Source organism: Rhamphochromis sp. 'chilingali' (genome assembly GCF_963969265.1).
Source record: "Rhamphochromis sp. 'chilingali' genome assembly, chromosome: 3".
Lineage (NCBI taxonomy): Eukaryota > Metazoa > Chordata > Actinopteri > Cichliformes > Cichlidae > Rhamphochromis > Rhamphochromis sp. 'chilingali'.
Window position 1 is genome coordinate 28,727,064 of NC_137931.1, and position 23,126 is coordinate 28,750,189.

The 23,126-nt window shown below is 44.0% G+C and overlaps 1 protein-coding gene across 1 annotated transcript; it reads left to right on the forward strand.

Annotated features, from left to right (window-relative positions):
- The first annotated feature begins 17,424 nt into the window (after positions 1 to 17,424).
- Positions 17,425 to 22,544, forward strand: LOC308394378 (frizzled-7-A-like). The gene is made up of 2 exons (XM_080878683.1): positions 17,425 to 19,525; positions 19,668 to 22,544. Exon 1 carries the CDS (start codon positions 17,812 to 17,814, stop codon positions 19,471 to 19,473), a length of 1,662 nt encoding a protein of 553 aa, XP_080734809.1. The 5' UTR covers positions 17,425 to 17,811; the 3' UTR covers positions 19,474 to 19,525; positions 19,668 to 22,544.
- Positions 22,545 to 23,126: the final 582 nt, after the last annotated feature.

Genomic DNA, 23,126 nt, shown 5'->3' on the forward strand with positions numbered 1-23,126 from the left:
CCACTGTCCTCTGTTAAATCATTTTATGGACTGTTCAAACATACGTAATAATAATTATATATATAAAAAGATTATAATAAAAAAAGGACGACTTGATTTTTCACTAAGTACGATGATAAATAAAGAAATGGTCTGATGACTCTTCAGGCTCAACAAATCCAATAAACACTAACAGTAGCATCCTTAGTGGGACTATTTTCATACAACATAATGAAGTTAGCCAGTAATAAGTTAACACACGCTCTTGGAAGAAACACAAGCTTATCCTTCAGTTATTTGCAGCTTATATTAAAGTGTTTCACCCCAGACCATGCGAAAAGTCTTTGAGAAGAAAAGTTAAAACAGTGAATAATGTTAAAGAGGATATATGTTGTTCTCATTATTTCTATTAGTGGATTGGTGGAATGCAAAGAAATGCATTTATAATGACATTTATGAAAAAGCCCTGATACAAATGAGTCTTTACCGATCATTTAAAGGAAGGCACTAATGAGGTGAGCTTGCAGTTTAATTTCACATTCCAGGAGCTCTGATAGTAAACACTAATCACCTGTTATCTTTGAGCCTGAACACGGGACAGTTAACAGGTGGCTGACGATCTGCCCGAGAGTCTGAGGCTTGGTATGGGAACCGCAGTTTGAGTATATACATGTAATCTGGGGCTAGGCTGCAAGGGCTGGTGTCCTGCAGGTTTTAGATGTGTCCTTGATCTAACACAGCTGATTTAAATGGCTAAATTACCTCCTCAACATGTCTTGAAGTTCTCCAGAGGCCTGGTAATGACCTAATCATTTGATTTAGCTGTGTTGACCCAGGGTGATATCTAAAACCTAAAACAGTACACCAGCACTTAAGGCCTGGAGTTGCCCACCCCTGCTGTAAATGAATGAATGAAAACATGTACCCTCACCTGTGTGTTGATTGTGCCCTCAAGATTTTACAAGCATATTTTGAATGAGCAAACAGGTTCAACAGAGGCTTGATGCATTTCTGAACTACTGCACAGAACTTGTGTTTTATATGAGTTTAATTTTAAAGAAATAACACACATCCATTCATTAATATCAGTAGACAGTTTGCAAGGTTGGAGAGGTTTGTTGAATGTGTGGATTGTGAAATAGAGCCATGTGTCATCAGCATAGCAATGGCATGAAATGTTATTTTTCTATAAAATGCGGCCACATATATATAAAAAAAAAGACATCACTAATAGAAGCAAAACATTCTAACTGGTAAGCCATCCCAGATATAGAAAACCAGTACTGTAACATCTTCATCGAGATTTTATGGTCTATTGTACCAAAGGCTGTACTTCAGTCAAGTAGCACAATAACAGAACACCAGTAGTATCAATTCAGTATCATTGGTTACCCTAAAAAGCACAGTCTCAATGTTAGCGAATTCTATACACATTTATTCTTGTGTTGCTATCATCGTTTGTTTATTTGTTTCTAAGGTTCGATAGGAAATATTCAAATGTAGAGAAAAATCTTTAAAAACAAGATTTACAGTTTAGCTTTGTTAGTCAATGGTGCCTTTTTTTCTCAAAAAGAAAAACTTTGTTTTCAACTTTTTGGGTATTTGACAGATTTTGCAGAATTTGTGTTTTCCTTTTTTCTTTTTTCGTTTGCCATCTTTCTTTAACATTTATAGATGTCAGGGCTCGTGTGCGGAGGCGAGGAAGGGATGACCCACATGCAGGACTCGTGGTGCAGAACGAGGTTTATTGAATATGTAGACAACAGATGATAGGATGGATGGCTGGCTGGCTGGACTTAGCGGACTGGTAGACTGGCTGGCTAACTGACTGACTGGACGGAACACACGACAGAAACAACATCATCAATGACCCGACACTGAATGGGTAGAACAGAGGGCTTAAATACACAGACTGGTGATAATGATGATAATGAGGGACCGGTGAGTACATAGCTGAACATAATGAACTAATGATAATGGGAAGAGGATTGAACATAATACACACAGACCAAGGCTAACACAATAAAACAGGAAGTGGAACAGGCAGTAGATAAACAGTGAGTGTGAACTGAAAACACTGGGTCACCGACCCAGGAACCCTGACAGGACCCCCCCCTTCAAAGGCCGGCACCCGACGGCCAAACGAAAAAGAACCAGAACAGGGCGGGCAGAGGGGGCCCAGGACGGAGGGACGGAGGCCACACAGAGACAGTTCGGGTGGGCGGCCACGTGGCCCGAGGCGAGACTGTTCCGGTGGACCGACCGTGCGGAAGGCAACGGCGGTGACGTGGACACAGTTCGGGAGGCCGGCAGTGCGGAAGGCAACGGCGGCCACCCAGGCGAAGGCGGTCCGGAGGCTGGCCGTGCGGAAGGCAACGGCGGCCACTCAGGCGAAGGCGGTCCGGAGGCCGGCTGTGCGGAAGGCAACGGCGGCCACTCAGGCGAAGGCGGTCCGGGGGCCGGCCGCGCGGAAGGCAGCGGCGGCGGCGAAGGAGACGGAGCAGTTCAGGGGGCCGGCCGCGCGGACGGCAGCGGCGGCTCTCCAGTTTTAGGCGTGCTGGCCATGGCCCGGTGGGCACAGGACCAGACGAGGCAGGATCAGGCGAAGCACAGGCCGGAGCTGCAGCAGGCGAAATAAAAGCCAAAGTCGAGGCCGGGCCAGACGAGGACGAAGGCTCCGAGGCCGGGCCAGACGAGGACGAAGGCTCCGAGGCCGGGCCAGACGAGGACGAAGGCTCGGTCTGAGGCCGGGCCAGGCGAGGCAGAGGCAGGGTCTGAGGCCGGACCAGGCGAGGCAGAGGCAGGGTCTGAGGCCGGACCAGGCGAGGCAGAAGCAGAGCTAGGTGACAGCGAGGCATGAGGCTGGTGCGGTTCCCCTGAACCCCCAGTTGACGAAGAAGGTTGCCGGACGGGCTCCTCGGGCCCTCCAGCCGACGAGGCATGAGGCTGGTGCGGTTCTCCTGAACCCCCAGCTGACGAGGAAGGTTGCCGGACGGGCTCCTCGGACCCTCCAGCCGACGAGGCATGAGGCTGGTGCGGTTCTCCTGAACCCCCAGCTGACGAGGAAGGTTGCCGGACGGGCTCCTCGGGCCCTCCAGCTGACGAGGCATGAGGCTGGTGCGGTTCTCCTGAACCCCCAGCTGACGAGGAAGGTTGCCGGACGGGCTCCTCGGGCCCTCCAGCGAAAACGGTCTCAGAACCAGTGGGCACTGGAGCCCCTGGCACACACAGAACAGGGCCAGCGGGTGCGGAAACCCCTGGCTGAGGAGCGGCCGGGCCAGCGGGTGCGGAAACCCCTGGCTGAGGAGCGGCCGGGCCAGGCGAGGCAGAGGCAGGGTCTGAGGCCGGGCCAGGCGAGGCAGAGGCAGGGTCTGAGGCCGGACCAGGCGAGGCAGAAGCAGAGCTAGGTGACAGCGAGGCATGAGGCTGGTGCGGTTCCCCTGAACCCCCAGTTGACGAAGAATGTTGCCGGACGGGCTCCTCGGGCCCTCCAGCCGACGAGGCATGAGGCTGGTGCGGTTCTCCTGAACCCCCAGCTGACGAGGAAGGTTGCCGGACGGGCTCCTCGGGCCCTCCAGCTGACGAGGCATGAGGCTGGTGCGGTTCTCCTGAACCCCCAGCTGACGAGGAAGGTTGCCGGACGGGCTCCTCGGGCCCTCCAGCGAAAACGGTCTCAGAACCAGTGGGCACTGGAGCCCCTGGCACACACAGGACAGGGCCAGCGGGTGCGGAAACCCCTGGCTGAGGAGCGGCCGGGCCAGCGGGTGCGGAAACCCCTGGCTGGGCAGCAGGGTAGCTCACAGCAGGCTCTGGGTACTGAACAGGTTGGTGGACGGGCGACTGGGCTACTGGTGACTGGACAGGAGGCGACTGGGCTACTGGTGACTGGACAGGAGGCGACTAAGCTACGGGTGACTGGACAGGAGGCGACTGAGCTACTGGTGACTGGACAGGAGGCGACTGAGCTACGGGTGACTGGACAGGAGGCGACTGAGCTACTGGTGACTGGACAGGAGGCGACTGAGCTACGGGTGACTGGACAGGAGCGGACTGGAGAGCAGGTGAGTGAACTGACGGGGCTGGAAGCTGAACAGCAGGTGAGGCTGACGACGGAGCTGAGGTTGGTGTGGCTAATGGCTGGGCTACAGACTGAGCTAATGAGGGAGATAAAGCTACAGCCTGAGCTAGTAAGGCCGGTGCCTGAGCAGGGGACACTTCAGCCAGCCTAACCAGGGATAAAGCTAGTGCGTGAAAGGCTGGGTCAGGAGGTGGATGAAGTGGTGGACTGATTAGCTCTTCCGTGCCTCCAGAGCGTGAGGGCACTGGCTGGAGAGCCTCAGCTGAGTCTCTAGGGGGGTCAGGCTGGATCCTGGCCGTCCTCAGCCTAGGTGCTGGGACAGGCACGGGAGGTGGCTGGACACCAGTCACCCCCACTCGAGAAACCGAAGCGGGTGTGGCGGTAGACTGGGTCGCAGCTGCCCTCCTCCTGGGAGCTGGCACTGGTGTGGGGGTAGACTGACTGACGGGAGTGGAGATAATGACTGGGTGTGTGATGCAGGTTTATTGGGGTTTATTGGGGATTGTTCTGGTTTTCCTGCCACCACTATTTACAGTCTTTGGGAGAGCAGAGCAGAACAAATCTTCCCAGTCCACAGAATCTTCCAGGAGGGAAACAACCCACGAATCAGAGATGGGGTTATTGTGCGTTTTGAGTGAATAATCAGATGGTGAGTGCGAAAAACAGTCACTGGAGCTCACCATCGGGAGTGGCTGAAAGTGGTCCGTTTTATGGCGGCGTGTGCGCCGATTTCTCCGGGAGGAGGAAGCGGGCGGGGTACACGTCCGAGCCTCTGGCACGGGAGCCTCTGTTGAGCCGAGGTGGAAGACGGAGCCGCTGTGCCGTGGCGAGGTTGAAGGTCTGGTGAATGAGGCAGGTGATGTGTGAGCGTGGAGCGGAGTGGCGAGAGAGGGAGCGGCCGAAGCGCGGCGTGAAACGTCCACTCTCCGCGGCAGATGCTCCGGTGCAGGTGAGGCAGCAGGTGGGGGAACGCGGCATCTCCGAGGCCCGCCCAGAGCCAAGCGAGTGCCCTCGAAGACGTGCTCTCGCTCCGCGAAGAGCCGCTGTCTCTCCTTGAGTTTTTCAGCCCACAAGGAGAGCGCTACCTCCTGCCGCTCGTAGAGGTCCGAGTCCGCTGGGTCAAAAGCGTGTCTTCTTGGCACGGGTCGGGTCATTCTGTCAGGGCTCGTGTGCGGAGGCGAGGAAGGGATGACCCACATGCAGGACACGTGGTGCAGAACGAGGTTTATTGAATATGTAGACAACAGATGATAGGATGGATGGCTGGCTGGACTTAGCGGACTGGTAGACTGGCTGGCTAACTGACTGACTGGACGGAACACACGACAGAAACAACATCATCAATGACCCGACACTGAATGGGTAGAACAGAGGGCTTAAATACACAGACTGGTGATAATGATGATAATGAGGGACCGGTGAGTACACAGCTGAACATAATGAACTAATGATAATGGGAAGAGGATTGAACATAATACACACAGACCAAGGCTAACACAATAAAACAGGAAGTGGAACAGGCAGTAGATAAACAGTGAGTGTGAACTGAAAACACTGGGTCACCGACCCAGGAACCCTGACAATAGATCAAAGAATTTAAATTAACATTTTTGTTCACAGCAACAAAGAAAAAGTTTTATGAAACTTTTTCTGTTGACCTGTTTTGATCGAGTTCATATGTAAATGTGGGATTAGTAGTCAACAGAAAAACACTTTAACTGTTCTGACTGACAGGATGTCAGATGTACATTTCCTACTGACGTCTGATTGATTGGCAAGATAAAAGAGAAAGAAGAAGGTGTTTGTGCATATTTAACTCTGTTTGTGTTTTTGGACATTTGATGAGAGAAATCTGACTAATCCCATCATTAATAAATCAAAATGCTAAGCAGCCTTTGATATCAAGCCTCTGAAGACAAGTACCCTGGCAAGTTTCACTTGTGTTGTTTTTCTTTGTTTTCTCCTGATAAACTTTCTGTTTAAGTTTGTGGTGTTCTCCAATTTTCGCTCGCTGCTAATATGAAGTACTGGATTTTTGTGCCATACATGAAAGATCATAAAGGCAGATTTGTTTTTTTGTTTTTTTGGTTTGGTTTGTTTTTTTTTAATATGGTGAGCTGCTTTGTTGAACAAACATGGACTTATAAAAAATATTTAAACTAAACAATAATGTTATGTTTAATTGATATTTAAAAGCAAAAAGCATTGAGCTTGCCCTTGCTATAGTGACACTATGTGTTTCTTTTCTCTTTTTTTGTACTTTTTTTATCATTAGATAATACCAAAATTTAGAATTGTTAACATTTGCATCACCACATAAACAGAATATTAATGTCCATGGTAAATTAATAGAAACTAAGAAGCTAAAAGTAAAAGAAATACTAGCTAATAGCTTTGCTGCATTACTGCTTGTTTTTAGAAGCAAATATACTCTTCAATAAAACAATATTGCTAGTTAGCTGATTTTATTAAATGAAACAGCTGCTTGGCAGAGTAGTTATCTTAAAAAAAATCTGAGGTAGCTGCATTTAAATCACATAATCAGCTCTGCTTGTTTTTTTCAATTATGAATCATTTTTATATTCTGATGTGACTACTATTCTTTGAAATACGCTGTATTAATTTCTTTAGATTTTGTGCACATTGAAGTTGTTATTATTTTGCATTGATGACAATGATACCCAGATTTCAAGCAGATGTAGATTAATTCTTTGATTGTATCTTCACTGTTTCACTCAAACATGATGAAAATCACCTGAACACTGCAGTTTACCAGCTATTTAATAATAATAATAATAATGGATTGGATTTATATAGCACTTTTCAAGGCACCCAAAGCGCTTTACAATACCACTATTCATTCACTCTCACATTCATACACTGGTGGAGGCAAGCTACAGTTGTAGCCACAGCTGCCCTGGGGCAGACTGACAGAAGCGAGGCTGCCATATCGCGCCATTTGTGTTTTATTGACTCTTAATTACTGTCATGTGTCTTTTTTGTGTTACACATGCAACTCATTTTACATTTTCTTGGACGGTATATTTATTTTAGTTTTGTTACCTTTCCTTTTCTTTGTCATTCTCTGACAATTTATAATTAAAGTTTAGTAACAATCTGGACTCTAAGCTTGTTGTGATGGCAGCAAACATCATGTGTGTCTCATCAGACTTTATTTAATCATTTTTAGATTAGATTAGATCAGACTGGGTCTTATTCACAGGGGCAGCAGCCATGTGTTGTCACTGTAAGCAGTTAGCTGAAGTGTCTGTTTAAATCAGATCACATGAAGGTTTTTAGAAACATGACCAACAAGATGAGGACAGGTTTACAGTCAACACGTTTTACACATGCTTTGTATGAATAATATCAAAGTTTGCTGCATTTATTTTGAAGGAATCACAGATTAAAATAATTACAGAGAGCTCATATCTTTATGAAATTTAATGTTGTTCTTTTTATTTCATATTTTAAGGACTTACTGTTGAAATTTTTCTTTGCTGTATTTCATTATTTTCCATTGTTGTTCTAATTTTTTATATCTTTTTTAAAATTTATTTATTTGCAAGGGTACCTAGACCCGGTTCGTAGAGTACGCTTGGGGAGTGTGATCGTGTGTACAGCATCTCTTTATGTCTGTCTCCACGTTGGTTGAGTGTGGAGTAAGTGCATATGAGAGCATGAGGGTGGGAATGGATGTTTGTATATGTGTGTGCCTGTATGTCTGTGTCTATATGTCAGGTTGGGTGTCAGGCGCCACCTCTCTGGGGACATCTCAGGCCCTCCAAGGTTTGGAGGCCTATCTCCCCCCACCACCACTTCCCCTGCCAGTGGCGGACTCCCTCAGACATCGGTGCGTTGGTGATTCTTTGTGTCTGGGGATGGGCGTCCAGGTACACACCGGCTCACTCCTTGGCGGCCGCTTATCGGAGCCTGGAGCCTGGGGCTCGCTCGGGCCACTTCGGAGGTGGGGTGCCCCCGGCCTCTCGGCCTGGGGCTCGGTCACTCAGGCACGGCTGGCTGCTGGCGGAGCTCACGGGCGCGTCACTGCAACTCCCCCTGGCTTCTGCTCCGCGGCTGCTCAGTGAGCCCTCATCTGGGACTCTCCTCAGCTCTTTCTGGGACAGTGGCGCGGCTGCCCCTCGGTTGGTCTTCCTTGGTCTCTTGTGTTCTGGGGGCCTCTGGATGTCTGGAGTTTTGATCTCCTCCATACCTGCTTCATGCCCTGGAGGACGGGGCTGTGACCCCCCCACACCCTCTAGCAGATCATTACATGAAGGAACCTTTTAAAAAAAAAAAAACAAGCGCGTCCATGCTCACAGGTGTACACACGGGTGATCACACCCACAAACTACACCCTTTTTGGCTCCTACCTCAAAGCACACTGTGTTCTGTTGATCTTATGTGCTGCACAATAATGTTTAATATTTAGTATTTACTGTCATATTCCCATATATCATTGTGATGTTGTTTATTCTATTACTCTTGTTCTCTTCTGCTTGTTTTCTTTTTTCTTTCTCAGCAGGTGATCCAGGTGATTGATATATGCATTTTTTTTTTCTCTGCTCATTCTGTTGGTTTTTGTTTTTTGCCCTTCTCCCCCGTCCCTCTTCTCAGCTGTTTCTCTTTCCCTCTTTCTTTCTCCCCTTCTTTCCCCCAGTCAAGTCTGTCCCGTATTCAGTAAGTGAAAATAAAATAAACAATAAAAGGTGAATCAAATGGACCATTATGGCAAGGCTGGGATGGTCAATTTGGTAAAGTAAATCCGTTGGGCATCTTTCTTTGCCTTTAGACAACAATTCTGATGGCAAAAGAGCCAAACGGGACAGGCAAAAAAAAATATATATATTTATTTGAGTTTTTCTCATTAAAAGTTTTCACTAATTTCTATTTTAAAAAAGTGGACACACATTAGTGACCTTGTAACAAGTCAGTCCAAATAGTTTCTGACAACCATGTTTGTTGACTGAATAATTAAAGAAAAGATTTTCATTTTTCAGTCCTGTCTGTTTTTTGTGACATTTACCATGTACAGGTTGTGGTTAATGAACTTACTGATATAGGTCTAAGGACTGAAGGTCCAGTAAATATTCCAAACTTGATTGGTGATTTTCATGTTTTAAAAATAACTCTTGTCCACGAGGAACATTAAAACTAATCAGTTTCAGTGTGACTGTGTGTCTGCAGTTTGATTTATAGTATACAGACACACACGCCGTGACCTTTAACCTGCACTGACCTCCAGGGCTCAGCTGCTTGGTCTCTTAATGGACTGAGGCGTCAACAATAGTCCATTTATAGACAAGTCAAAGAAAAAGAAGAAAATGCTGTTGGATTAGCAGCAACTATGGACTCATTAATATTTATGAAGATTCAAATCTTAAGGATTTATTTAAGATCACTGGGTGATTTAGGATTTAAATATTTAAAAGCAAATAAAAGTAGCAAATAAAAATTAAAACTGGGGTGTGTTAGCGCAAACAGTGCACTGAACATGAAGGTAGGTTTTTATCCTGTGTGATTCTTGCTCTAGTACCCTCAATGAAACAAAGGAAATAAGGTTTCCACTTTTCTTCACGGTTTCTATCCTTTTGTCTTTCTCTCTCCATGGTTCCTGCAGTTTATCAAGCTCAAAGTAAACTTAGTTTGTTTCAATAAACCTTTGAACTCACGTTCTGGGTTTGAATTCTATGTAAAAACACTAAATCAAGCTACACTCTGAAGCTGTTAGAAAAAGTAGGTGCTTTTTAAGACTACTAGTTTATTGTCAAACATTTTAACATATGTCAGGTTACCATCTGCCCATCAGTGAAAAACATTGTAAGTTAAGAAGTCAAGCCTGTCAGAGGTCCCTTGTGATCTGGTGGTTAGGATTTGGTGCTCTCACTGCCATGTCCCGGGTTTGATTCCCAGATTTTACATACTTTCCTTAGGGATTAATAAAGTATCCTGATTAAATTCACAGAGAGAACAGTCATAGACTGTATAGAAGCATCAAACAGACACAGATACCTGCAAATTACCGTAGTGTTAACCTACAAATAAGATTCCAGAGTTTCACTCACCAAAACTGGAGCTCAGACATTGAGGACAGCAGTTAATCTCATAGCAACAACATTATTGGTCAGATTATTGCATTAAAAAGGCTTCAACAACACAAACACAGTCCTGAGTTCAGCTCAGGGACTCCAATAAGCTCAGGCGAAGCCTAGAAGACAGCTAGCAGCTCCAGCCGCCTGTGTCACCATCCACCTGTCAGTCATAAAGCAAACTTTTAAAAAGAGGGGTCAAGTTCCCCATGTACAGTTGTTATGTAGCAGACCATAAACAGGATTATTTTGTGAGTCTCTGGGGACGGACTCACTGCTCGAGCCTGCGGTGGATTTTAGAGGAACAGCAGCTTCTGGAGGTTCAGTGTTGGCTATTTTGTACTTCTGCTGCCACAGAGTGTTAGCTGTATTTAAGTGGCTGTATCTGAATTTTTATATCCCACACTGTGATGCACTATAGTATTATTCTGAGCCCGTTGATGACCAGATTCTGTTTTGTCTTTATTTTAAGAAAAAACCTGAACCCTCAGCCTGTGTCTCTGCCTTTGAGATCTGAACCTTGTTTCTCATTCAGAGTCTAAACTGAGTTTCAAGGGTTAAATCCTCTGAATCAAACTTTCCCCTTTGTCCTCTTCCCATTCTGTCCTTCTTCATCTTCGCCACTCTGACCTGTGGGCGGAGCTCTTTTGTCCCCACCATCCCAGAGTGCTTCTGGGCCCCCCTCTAGGCAGCTTGTCATGTTAATGTGTATGAATGGGATGGTAATAGGATGTTAATATCTTCTGCTCTTTAACATAGCTTCCACTGTGAAGAAATCCCCCCCCCCCCCCCTGGACCCTGGGGACCCCCTTCACATGGTGGCTTTTCATCAGTAAAGGCTCCCTGGTCTCACTAAAGGAGGGGGGCAGAAATAAAGAAGGCGAGCTTGAGAGTGGATCAGGTGAATTTGAGAGCGTAGTGCAACGCTGTGAACGTCGGACAGTTTTCACTTTGTTGCATCAGTAAAAACAGAGCAGGAGGAGGGGGGGGGGAGGGGGTGAACACACTGCAGTCCTTCAGCTTAGACTCAGACACACAAACAAAAAAAAGACATATAGATGATAAAGTCTGAAAATTTCTCAGGAACCAAACAAATCTGACAGTTTGAAAATAAAGACTCCAGCTTCCTCACAGGAGAGCTGAGCTGTGTCACTGCTCTGTGTTAATAAAGCTTTATAAATGTGTATTGAGTTAAACTCACACAGGGATCCGGGAAATGCTTAGTTAAATAGCCTTAATTATTCAGCTGTAGCAGTAAGCTCAGTCAGATACTTTCACAGTGTTATTAATTACAGTGTTTTGGCTCTGTTTTAAGATGACATCTGTATTCCTACATAAACAGAAGCAGATGAACGATGGATTTCTCTGGGCCGCGATGTACAAAAAACAAAAAACAAAAGGTGGGGAATACAGCTGCTTTAAGAATCTGGATCTTGTTGATTTTTATCAGTTAAACACAAAGGTTTCATCCGAAGTCATTCATTCTCACAGCTCCCTGTACAGACTGATCAGGACTACAGAACTACTTTATAATATACTGTCAAATAAAATTTGAATTTTGTAATAATATTCACTTTGCTGCTGCTTGTGTTGTTGTGCACTGCTCTCCGTCCTCTCTTCAGTGCAAAGCATGATGGGATCCAGAGTCTGGGTGGTGGTCACAAGTTGCACGTTACTTTTTAATGAGGCAATTTAAAATACTGTGAGTGCACTGTACCAGTGACAACAGAGATTATAATAATACTGTCCTTATAGTCAAACAACATAACAGCACTGAGCAGTGAGTGATTTTTAACTGTGTTAAACCCGTGATGTGGGTACATGGTCACTGTAGACCCATCTTAAGCCCACTCTGTACCTCATGCATGTAGAAATCTCACTGCACAGCCCACAGTAACTCTGATTGGCTGGCTCAATACATTAGCTTCCTGCTACTTTTTACGCTGCCATATTTTAACCAAGGGGAGCACAAAAGATTTACTGATTATGTGAACTTGTGATTCATATTTTGGGTGTAAAAAAAGACCTGGCACACACCGAGGAATTCATTTCTGACTGTTTTTCTGACTATTTGTAGTTGCTCTGCCAGAGGACTGAGAAATTCCTGCTCTTGGTCCTTGAGACTGCTCTTTCCCCACCAGAGGTTAACAAACTAATCTCTCCTGTCCTCAAACAGGCTAAACTTTATTAATATAGTAAATCATTTCCAGCCTTACTGTGCTCACACACATTCATACATGCTTTTAAACTACTATACAGAGCTTTCCTCTCACACACACATTCACATGTGTTACTTTAAGTCTGTATTGCTTATTACAAGGACTTATTACAGCTTCTTTGCATGATTTGAAGCACAGAACAACACACGCCCACAGAAAACACCACCACCTCCACACGACCAGCCTCTGTGCCTGTCTGCTGCCAGCGTGAAGAGGACACTCATCACCATCAACGCCCGGAAAGCAGCGGGTCCAGATAACATCCCTGGTAGTGTGCTGAAAGACTGCGCAGAGGAGCTGAAGAATGTCTTCACAGACATCTTTAACACCTCCCTGAGGCAAGCCACTGTCCCATCATGCTTCAAGACTGCCACCATCATACCTGTGCCAAAGAAACCATCCCCAGCCTGTTTCAATGACTACCGCCCCGTGGCACTGACACCCATTATTATGAAGTGCTTTGAACGACTAGTCATGTCACACATCAAATCCACCCTACCTCCCACCCTGGACCCACACCAGTTCGCATACAGAGCGAAACAATCCACAGAGGATGCAATCTGCTCTGCCCTCCACCCAGCCCTAACTCATCTGGACAAGAAAGACTCATATGTGAGAATGCTGTTCATAGACTTTAGCTCAGCATTCAACACCATAATACCACAACAACTTATCTGTAAACTGGACAGACTGGGCCTCAGCACCTCCCTCTGCAACTGGCTGCTGGATTTCCTCAGCCAGAGGCCTCAAGCGGTGCGTGTGGGCAACAAGGTCTCAAACAGCATCACCCTGAGCACGGGGGCTCCACAAGGCTGTGTGCTCAGTCCTCTGCTCTTCACCCTGTTGACACATGACTGCACACCAACCTACAGCTCCAACCACCTTGTGAAGTTTGCGGACGACACAACGCTGGTGGGGCTCATCACCAAGGGCGATGAGACCCACTACAGGAAAGAGGTTGAGCTCCTGACCACGTGGTGCAGAGACAACAACCTCCTGCTAAATGTCAGTAAGACCAAGGAGATTATTGTCAACTTCCAGAGAGGCCACACCTGTCACCCCCCATTGACCATCGACGGCGCTGCGGTGGAGAGGGTGAGCAGCACCAAGTTCCTGGGGGTGCACATCAGTGAGGACCTCTCTTGGACCACCAACACAGCATCACTGGCCAAGAAAGCACAACAGTGCCTCTACTTCCTGCGCAAACTCAAGCGGGCAAGTGCTCCACCACCCATCCTGACTACATTCTACAGAGGAACTATTGAAAGTATCCTCTCCAGCTGCATCACTGTGTGGGGCGGTAGCTGCACTGACTATAACAGAAAAGCTCTACAACGCATTGTGAGAACAGCTGAGAGGATAGTTGGTGTACCACTCCCCTCCCTGCAAGACATTTACACCACTCGCCTCACCCGCAAAGCCATCACAATTGTCAACGATGCAACCCACCCCGCGCACTGTCTGTTCAGCCTCCTGCCCTCTGGAAAGAGATACAGAAGTCTCCGCTCCCGCACTACCAGGCTCACCAACAGCTTCATCCACCAGGCTGTGAGACTGCTGAACTCTCTTCCCTCCCGGCTCCCAGCCAGCAGAATCACCAGATTGGCAGAAGTATAGTAGACAGATTGGACTCTACCCCCCCACCCACGCACACTCTCCAACAAGGAAACACTCTCTGAACCAAGAACTGAAAACATTCCTGACTTGCATTGCAATTGCACACACCTGCTGCTATATATATATTTTTAGTATTCTTTTAGCACTATTTATATTATTATATTACTATTTATTACCTTATTGTTAGGGCTGTTTTTGTTTTTGTTGTGCATCTGCACCTTATTGTTGTCAATGCCTACGCATGGGACAGTGTGAAACGTAATTTCAATTCCTTTGTATGGCAAGTACATTTGAAGAAATTGACAAATAAAAGTATTCTATTCTATTCTATTCTATTCTATTCTATTCTATTCTATTCTATTCTATTCTATTCTATTGTGTGTTTAACCTCTTCATTTTTCTCTGCTATTCCAGATTTATCTTCATTTGTAAAAAGACTTATCCACACAGTTTATACTGATTTGTCCGATGACACCACGTGAACATACAGGGAAAACCTCGGGTTAACCTACAGCCTGGTTTTTAGGATTTTTTATTAGGTGTTCGTACCTGGTACCAGGTACCAGGTCCTTTTTAATACCTGCTTGCCTCAAAGTCGTCTATTGTTGTGTTGTGTTTGACATCATACAGATGGCGTCACAGGACTTTGGATGTTGCTATAATCACCCCACACATATTAGGCGGTACTCAATTGTAAGGCAAAATGACCAAAACTGAGTAGAGTTGAGTCAAGTTGGAACTGGTCAAAAGAAGCATTAATGAGTAACAAGCTTCGTGTGACCGCTTATCATGATTTGCAATGTTAGTGTCAGTGAATCCAGCAACAGAAAGATACTCTGTGTAGCTGAACTCGCTTCATTGTGCAGGGCTCAGCTGTCTTTCAATGAACAAGGGTGAAAGCGATGTGAGCTGGACAGACTGTCAGCAAAGGAGGAAAAACAAAGACAGGAAGTAAAGCTGACAGCGGTGTCAGAGAGCCCAAAGATTACAAAATTTAAAAAAAAAATGAGAACAGAAATGATTTAAAATCTAAATAAGAAAAATCCCAAACCGCAATAAGACTTGAAAAATACATTTTTAAATTTCAGTTAGGGCTTTAATCACCACACCAACTATGCTATTTTTGAGATCAAAGTCCACAACACTATGACTAGTGCACCATTGCTTTTTAAAGTGAGTCTCTGGTGCTCACTTTAAAACACTTTTGGTTTTCTAGCGTTTAAATCCAATGATCCTATGTAAGAATCAAAACAGCAACTTCCCACAGCTGGAGAAACTCTGTGAAGTCAACTATGGATGAAGCCCAGCAGCAGCAGTACCCCCCCCCCCCCCCTAACACCACCACCACCTTGTGTGATGTTTGATGGGAGGAGGAGTCAAGTGTGATGCCCTGAGCTCTTAATGCGTCCATCGTTCCTCCCGCTGAGCCGCTGCATCTGCATTTGTGTCTGATGCAACTGTTGCACGAGCTGGTTTACACGATCAACATGTTGACAGAGAGACGAGAAGCAGACGAGTAAAGTTCAGTGTGATGAAGGTCAAACAGATGCGGAGGAGATAAAAACACCATTTTACAGCTTTTCTATCGTCTTCATGTTTTTGTGTTTCCTATAACAGGTGTGGTTTAATTTGAAGGATCACAATGACACGAAGAAAACGATCAAAATAAGAGTAAAGGACAATTAAATAAGCAGTAATGTCAAGAAAAATATGGAAGTACTAATAAATCTTTCACTGAATAATCACAATATTTACAGTTTTTGACAGAAAGTTGCTTTTCACTAATTCTTTATTCTAAGAGGAAATTAAATTGTAGTGTTTCATTTTAAATAAAAATTTAAAAAGACATAGTACATTGTCTTGTGTTGTAATTGCCTGCCATATTCTTATGTCACACGTCTGCTTTTTAGCTCCACATCACATTTTGTCAGTTCCTGCCTTTTTCTTTTTTCCTGTCTTTAACGGTCTTCATGATGGATTTCAGGGAACCTGACAGGAAACACTTATCACTCCAATAAAAAACAAAATACAACAAAACATTAGTGATAAACAAATGTTTCAGTGATGGTATTTCTTGAGTTCCAAAAGGTTCACGAGTCCATAAACACACTAAATATCTGATGGTAGGACAAACATTCTCTTGACATAAGCATGCAATACACAAAAGAATTTCAGTCATGCAGAGCCAAAGAAGGAGGAAGTCTGATATCAAGATGTTTGTTTTTCTCAACATGTTGGAAACTTAAATCATTTTATTAGTGTGGTAAGGGTTTGAGCTACTTTTAAGGTCGTGTCCTTTGTGTTTCCACCCAGATGCAGCAGAAATGTGTGAGATGTTTGAACATGCAGGAAGTTTTGGTGAAATCTTATGCAGACATCTGCTGAGATTTCTGATCTGTCCAGGTGGTTATAAAGGAAAACACATGAGATTATGACCAGTTGACACAAGCGCATTTAAAAAAGTTTTTTTTCTCGAGAAGCAGAAAATAAGACAGAATTGAGTCACCTATTTACAAACCAGACAAATGGAACAGAAGATGAAAAGTTTGTTGTTGAAGGATGTCTGAGAGTTCATGCATCTGTTAAACTGAAAAGAAAAAATGAATGTAGGGAATAAAGAGTCTAACTTTAGTGTAATTGTGTTTGTTTCACAGCTGTGGTTCAATCAGGTTCAAAGGAAACTTTATTCGTCTCTGAGGAGAAGCAGCTGATAGACACATGATAGATAAGATTCAATAAGAACATAATGAATGTGCAGAATGATCACTTCCAAAGATATTTTTGTGATTTCTTTTAATGACCGAAGCCAGACTTCCACTCTTGTTTTATTTGTAGATATTCACTCATTGATGTTATATTTTAAAGTTTTTGTTGCAATTTTTTGCTTCACTCCTTTAATTTTAAGGCTATAAAATAAACAAATAAATAAATAAAATATATAAAAATAAAAATAAATAAATATTTATTTTGTAAATACTTTGTATTTGTTACATTTTCTCTATCAGGATTATGTTATACTTCTGTTTTCAGTTTGCTTTGACTGAAAACCACTCTAGTTTTTATATGTGCTAAATGAATGAGTATAATAGAAAGGTTTTATTTGGTTAGGAAACAATTTGCCATCAGTAATCTGCACATAAAATGAAGCAAGAAGTACTGAGCACTTACACTATTTCCACCTGACTTTGAATGCACAGGAGGATTTCTTCTTTATTTCATTGAAATAAACAGAAACAGTTAAACTCTGCAGGATTCCTACACTCGCTTTCCTTTAGCAACGCCCCGCCCCCTTTCAGCAGCAGTGACCAATCAGTCAGGAGACTCCTGAAAAAACAAAGTGTGTGATTGGAGCAGAGGAGGCTGGTTTCAAGGAACCCCCTCTCACTCTGCTCTTTTGCTGGGGAAGCGGGGAGAGGGAGGGGTGCCTGAAAACCATCAGAAACAGACAGAGTGTGAAGGGTCCTGCAGACTGAGGAGAAAGAATAGAGGTCTGGCAACTTCACAGACAGACGGACAAGCTGTGGATTTACTGATAAACTTAACTGCAGTCCAGACTACTTGATCCACATTGGACTGTGGGTGACTCTCAGGGAGAGTTTTACTGCTTCATTGTGTGAGAGAAAGGACTTTTCTTTGAGATATGTCTCTGAAAGGATTCATAAGCAGACCATCACCTTTTCCTAAGAGAGGACTATACTTTGAAATACTTTGAATAAATATTTTTTTCTAACATTAGTTGAATAATAAAGGGGTCTTTGCACTGTGTTTGCAACCTTTATTAAAACCTTTTAAAAGTTGATCAAACTTTTTTGGAGTTGGATCTGCTGTCATGGCTTTGGGGGGACACTGCTCCTTTTGCTGGTGGGTTTGGGGATTCACTCTGGTATATCTCTTCCAGCCTTGCAACAGTCAGCATGATCGAGGAATTTCCATCCCTGAGCATGGCTTCTGCCAGCCCATCTCCATCCCCCTGTGCACTGACATTGCCTACAACCAGACCATCATGCCCAACCTGCTGGGGCACACCACCCAGGAGGACGCCGGGCTCGAGGTGCACCAATTTTATCCTCTGGTCAAAGTCCAATGCTCCTTGGACCTTAAGTTCTTCCTGTGCTCCATGTACGCACCGGTCTGCACCGTTCTAGACCAGGCAATCCCTCCCTGCAGATCTCTGTGTGAGCGGGCTCGGCAGGGCTGCGAGGCACTCATGAACAAATTTGGATTCCAGTGGCCTGAGAGACTGCGCTGTGAGAACTTTCCCATCCATGGGGCAGGAGAGATCTGCGTCGGTCAAAACACCACCGAAACCGAGGGCCCCACCTCGGACCCCACCCCAAGTCTTTCTGAGCTTGCGACCTTTCCTCCATACATTTGGGGCAACCAGCCTTTCTTCTGCCCCCTGCAGCTCCAGGTGCCCTCCTACCTGAATTATCACTTCCTCGGAGTGAAGGACTGTGGCTCCCCCTGTGAGCCCTCCAAACCCAATGGGTTGATGTATTTCCAAGAGGATGAGCTAAAGTTTGGGCGGCTCTGGGTTGGAACCTGGTCTATTCTATGTTGTGTCAGCACCCTTTTCACTGTCCTCACCTATCTGGTGGACATGAAGCGGTTCCGATACCCAGAGAGACCAATCATCTTCCTGTCAGGCTGCTATTTCATGGTGGCGGTGGCGTACAGCGCTGGCTTCCTGCTGGAGGACCAAGTAGTGTGTGTGGATAGGTTTAAAGAGGATGGCTACAAGCTGGTGGCTCAAGGCACCAAGAAGGAGGGTTGCACCATCCTGTTCATGATCCTCTACTTCTTTGGCATGGCGAGCTCCGTGTGGTGGGTGGTCCTTTCTCTCACTTGGTTCCTGTCTGCTGGGATGAAATGGGGTCACGAGGCTATTGAAGCAAACTCGCAGTACTTCCACCTGGCAGCCTGGGCGGTGCCAGCGGTGAAGACCATCACCATCCTGGCTACGGGACAGGTGGACGGTGACCTGCTCACTGGTGTCTGCTACGTGGGGATCTACAGCGTGGATGCACTGCGTGGTTTCGTGCTGGCGCCTCTGTTTGTCTACCTCTTCATCGGAACTTCTTTCCTGCTGGCTGGCTTTGTATCACTCTTCCGTATCCGCACCATCATGAAGCACGACGGCACAAAGACCGAGAAGCTCGAAAAGTTGATGGTGCGAATTGGTGTGTTTAGCGTGCTGTACACAGTGCCTGCCACCATTGTCATCGCCTGCCATTTCTATGAGCAGGCCTTCAGATCGCAGTGGGAGGTAACCTGGCACATGCAGACCTGCAAGCACTTTGCTGTGCCATGCCCAGCATCAAACTTTGCATCAAACACGCCAGACTTCACCGTCTTTATGATCAAGTACTTGATGACCCTTATTGTGGGCATAACATCAGGGTTCTGGATCTGGTCAGGGAAAACTCTACAGTCGTGGCGTCGTTTTTATCAAAGACTGATCAATAGCAGCCAGGGAGAAACCACCGTGTAGTACCGAAGAAATTAAAAACCTCTAACAGCCTGAGGTTGATGGACTACTTGAGGTAAAGGAGACATTAGTTTAGTGCTCAGTGGATCTTTGAGTGTTTTGGATCTCAGTGTACATACATGTAAGAAACTGTGTCATAAAATAGAAAAAAAACTTCCTGAAAATCTGACGTCCACTTCATCTTTTTAACTTTTCAGACTCAAACTGGATTATCAGCCTCTGAAAAACTCAGTGACCTTTTTATTTCATGGGTCTGCCATGGATCTGGAAGTTTCCTGTTCTCTCTCTCTCATTTTTTTAGAAGAAGGAAACAAACGAAGCAAAAAACAAAACAAAGCAAAACACCACTTTGATCTATGGATAAACCTGATTCATTTGTCCAAATCTTAAGATGTGTTTTGTCCTCCCAAAAGATCCAAAAGCCTTAAATTCATATTAAATATTTCATTTTTGTTCAAAGATACTGGCAACAATTTCCTCCAAATTTCCCTGTAACTGATTTCATGATTAATAGATTCATTAATTAGTTATGGATGGTTTAGTCTATAAACAATTGCTTTGTCTTGTTTGGTTTGCCGGTGGTTGATCTGGACCTTCATTTCATTGCATATATCGTTACAAGTAAAAGTGTTGCATTCAAAAGCCTCCTTAGATAAAAGCCAAGGATGGACTCCAACTGTTCTACATCAATGATGATGTGGTTAGTTTTTTTTTTTGTTATTGTTGTTTTTTTTAATATGCTATTTATTTCCCTATTTTGTTCAAAGAAAGCTTTACTATATTAACATTGTAGAAACATGAAATAGGTTGTCGGAATAACAACAAAATTACAAATGAGAGTGGTAAAATTCATAGAAATTTAAATTCAGTCCAATTATAAACTCAGCAGTTATAAGAACAGCAGAATAAACATAAAAAAGTTTTTTTTGTCATTTTGATTTTTCTTTCTGTAACAGTGTTGTCATGTGATGTCGCCTTCTCTAAAACACAAACTCTCCCCGTCAGGCTGTGGCAGGGTTAGTTCAGCGAGATGACAGGAAGACCAAGTTTTAACAACAAAATCAGTAAAACTGAATCTTTGGAAACAGCCTTGCACCAAAACTTTTTTAATTGAAAATTATAGATGCTTGATGTTGGGATATGGGGGTTGATAATTAAATAAATGTTTTATACTTATTATGTTTATAACACAATAAAACTGCATGGAGGGGCAGACTAAAGCAAAAACAGAATAATAATATAAAAATTCAGGGAATGTGGCTGAATTCTAGACCACTGTTCATGGAAACTAATAGAAGGCTAACCGGTATGTGTTGATTGTGGCTGTCACAATATCAGAATATCACTACATCATTTATTCCATGTTTTTGGCAACTAAATAAAACTTAAAGAGCAATTATTTGGATTCAATGTAAGTTCCTGGCATGATATTAGTGTTGTATTTTCTGCCATCATATTCAGTATATAGCAACAGCCAAGAGTGTGAAGTTCAACTGTGATCCTTATTATTAATGCAGACATTTTGGACTCATCAGTCTGTCTCAATACTGCATTTTGAAAGTCTGTTATAATATATAATATAATATACAGGCATAATTTTTAATGACACTATTTAAAGACTTATACTATTTTCGTTATCTATAGCAGGCATTTTAAAATATTTTTGTGTAATTAATCATCCATCCATTCGCTTCCGCGTATCCTTTTCAGGGTCGCGGGGGGCGCTGGAGCCTATCCCAGCTGTCATAGGGCGAGAGGCGGGGTACACCCTGGACAGGTCGCCAGTCTGTCGCAGGGCTAACACATAGGGACAGACAACCATTCACACTCACATTCACACCTAGTGGCAATTTGGATTATCCAATTAACCTATCCCCACAAGCTGCATGTCTTTGGACAGTGGGAGGAAGCCGGAGTACCCGGAGAGAACCCACGCAAACACGGGGAGAACATGCAAACTCCACACAGAAAGACCCCGGCCTGATGGTGGAATTGAACTCAGGACCTTCTTGCTGTGCGGCAACAGTGCTAACCACCGTGCCACCATGCTGCCGTGCTGCTGCTGTAATTAATCATGATTTTAATAATTTTATGCTAAAACGAATCTCTCTTAATTTGGACATTAGGTTAGGACATCATGGCTTCAGTAAATCATGATTAGTGACCCATGGTGCCCTGTGAAACGTCACATTATAGTAATTAGATGTGTAGAAGTTACAGTCATAGGAAAGCCTTTAATAAAGTGTTAATAAAACAGACCTATAATTCATAGAGCTCTCCAGTCACCTCACCAAATTCACAGCAGAAAACATTTTTACCATTAAAAATGTCTCCACAGCACTTAGTTCACATGAAATTTAAAAACAGGAGTTCCAGAGCACAATAATTATCACCTGCAACTATGTTTTTGCAGTTTGCTGTAACTCTCATAGAAACTCTGTCCTGTCTGATTTGTAATTCATTCATCAAATCGCTGCTATTTTATTTGACCTTCAGCCCATCAGAAAACATATCAGAACCAATGGCTTAAAAGTATTTATTTTTACAGGTTGACTGTTTCACAGTTTTGAGACATCAGCAGCAAAAAGCTACATCCACAATTTTTCTCTCTGAGGAATTTTGATGTCCAGGACGAGAAGTGAGAGAATATCATAAATGTAACTGAGTTCAGCATTATTTAAGGCTTAAGATAAAAGTCAAAGTATTTTAAAATCAGCATTATAAGAGGCTGGATGTGGTGGTTCAGGAAAGTGTTTATAACAGTGTCATGTTTATAAATGTATTTATGTTTAACAAGCATCATGTTTGTATTTCTGTGAGGTTACCTGTCTTCAGCTCGTAGAGTTTTTCAGAATAAATTGCTCAAGTTTGTAACTTCTGAAAAGAACTCATTGATACATGAAATTCCATCCATCCAGCTATGAATCCATCCATTTTCTTCTGCTCTTCCCCGGGTTGCGGGGGCAGCAGTCTAAGCAGAGAAGCTCAGACTTCCCTCTCTCCGACCACCTCCTCCAGCATGTCCGGGCGTTCCCAGACCAGCCAAGATAATCTCTTCAGTGCATCCTGAGTCTACCCCAGGGCCTCCTCCCGGTGTTAGATGCCCGATCCATCTTAACTGGCTCCTTTCATGAAATGATTCTGAATAATCATAGAAAGTCTAAGTTTCATGGTCGATTTGCTTTTGTTAAAATTTAAACATTTCTCTGAAACCAGAAAGCAGAGTTCAGTCTTTTTCTTACATGACAGAAAGAAGAGCCGAAGATTATGCCGAACACAGCAATGAACCATTAAGTTACACTATCAGACATCAAAGTACTCATCACTTCATACATAAAAGTAAGTAAAAGCACAGAAGGAACTAAACTCTTTCACTGGGAAGGAATCTGACTCTCCCTTGAAGGTAACTTGTCTCCATCTAGTGCTAAAAACATTAAATTAATTTTCACCCAAAGGTTGAAAATACAACTCTTGAAATTCAGCAGCATTCACACTGACATAACAAGGTTAAACAAAGGAAGATGACAGAGAAATGATGAGAGAGCATTAACATTGGGTTTTTTTTTAACCTTATGTTGAAGCAAAGTCGGCAAACCAAAGATCTTTTTTTTATGCTTATCTATTTATTTGTAGATTTGACTGTCATGACATAAAAA

Excerpts from the sequence above, each read along its gene's own strand:
- LOC308394378 (XM_080878683.1), top strand. The coding sequence starts at position 17,812 with ATGGCTTTGGGGGGACACTGCTCCTTTTGCTGGTGGGTTTGGGGATTC.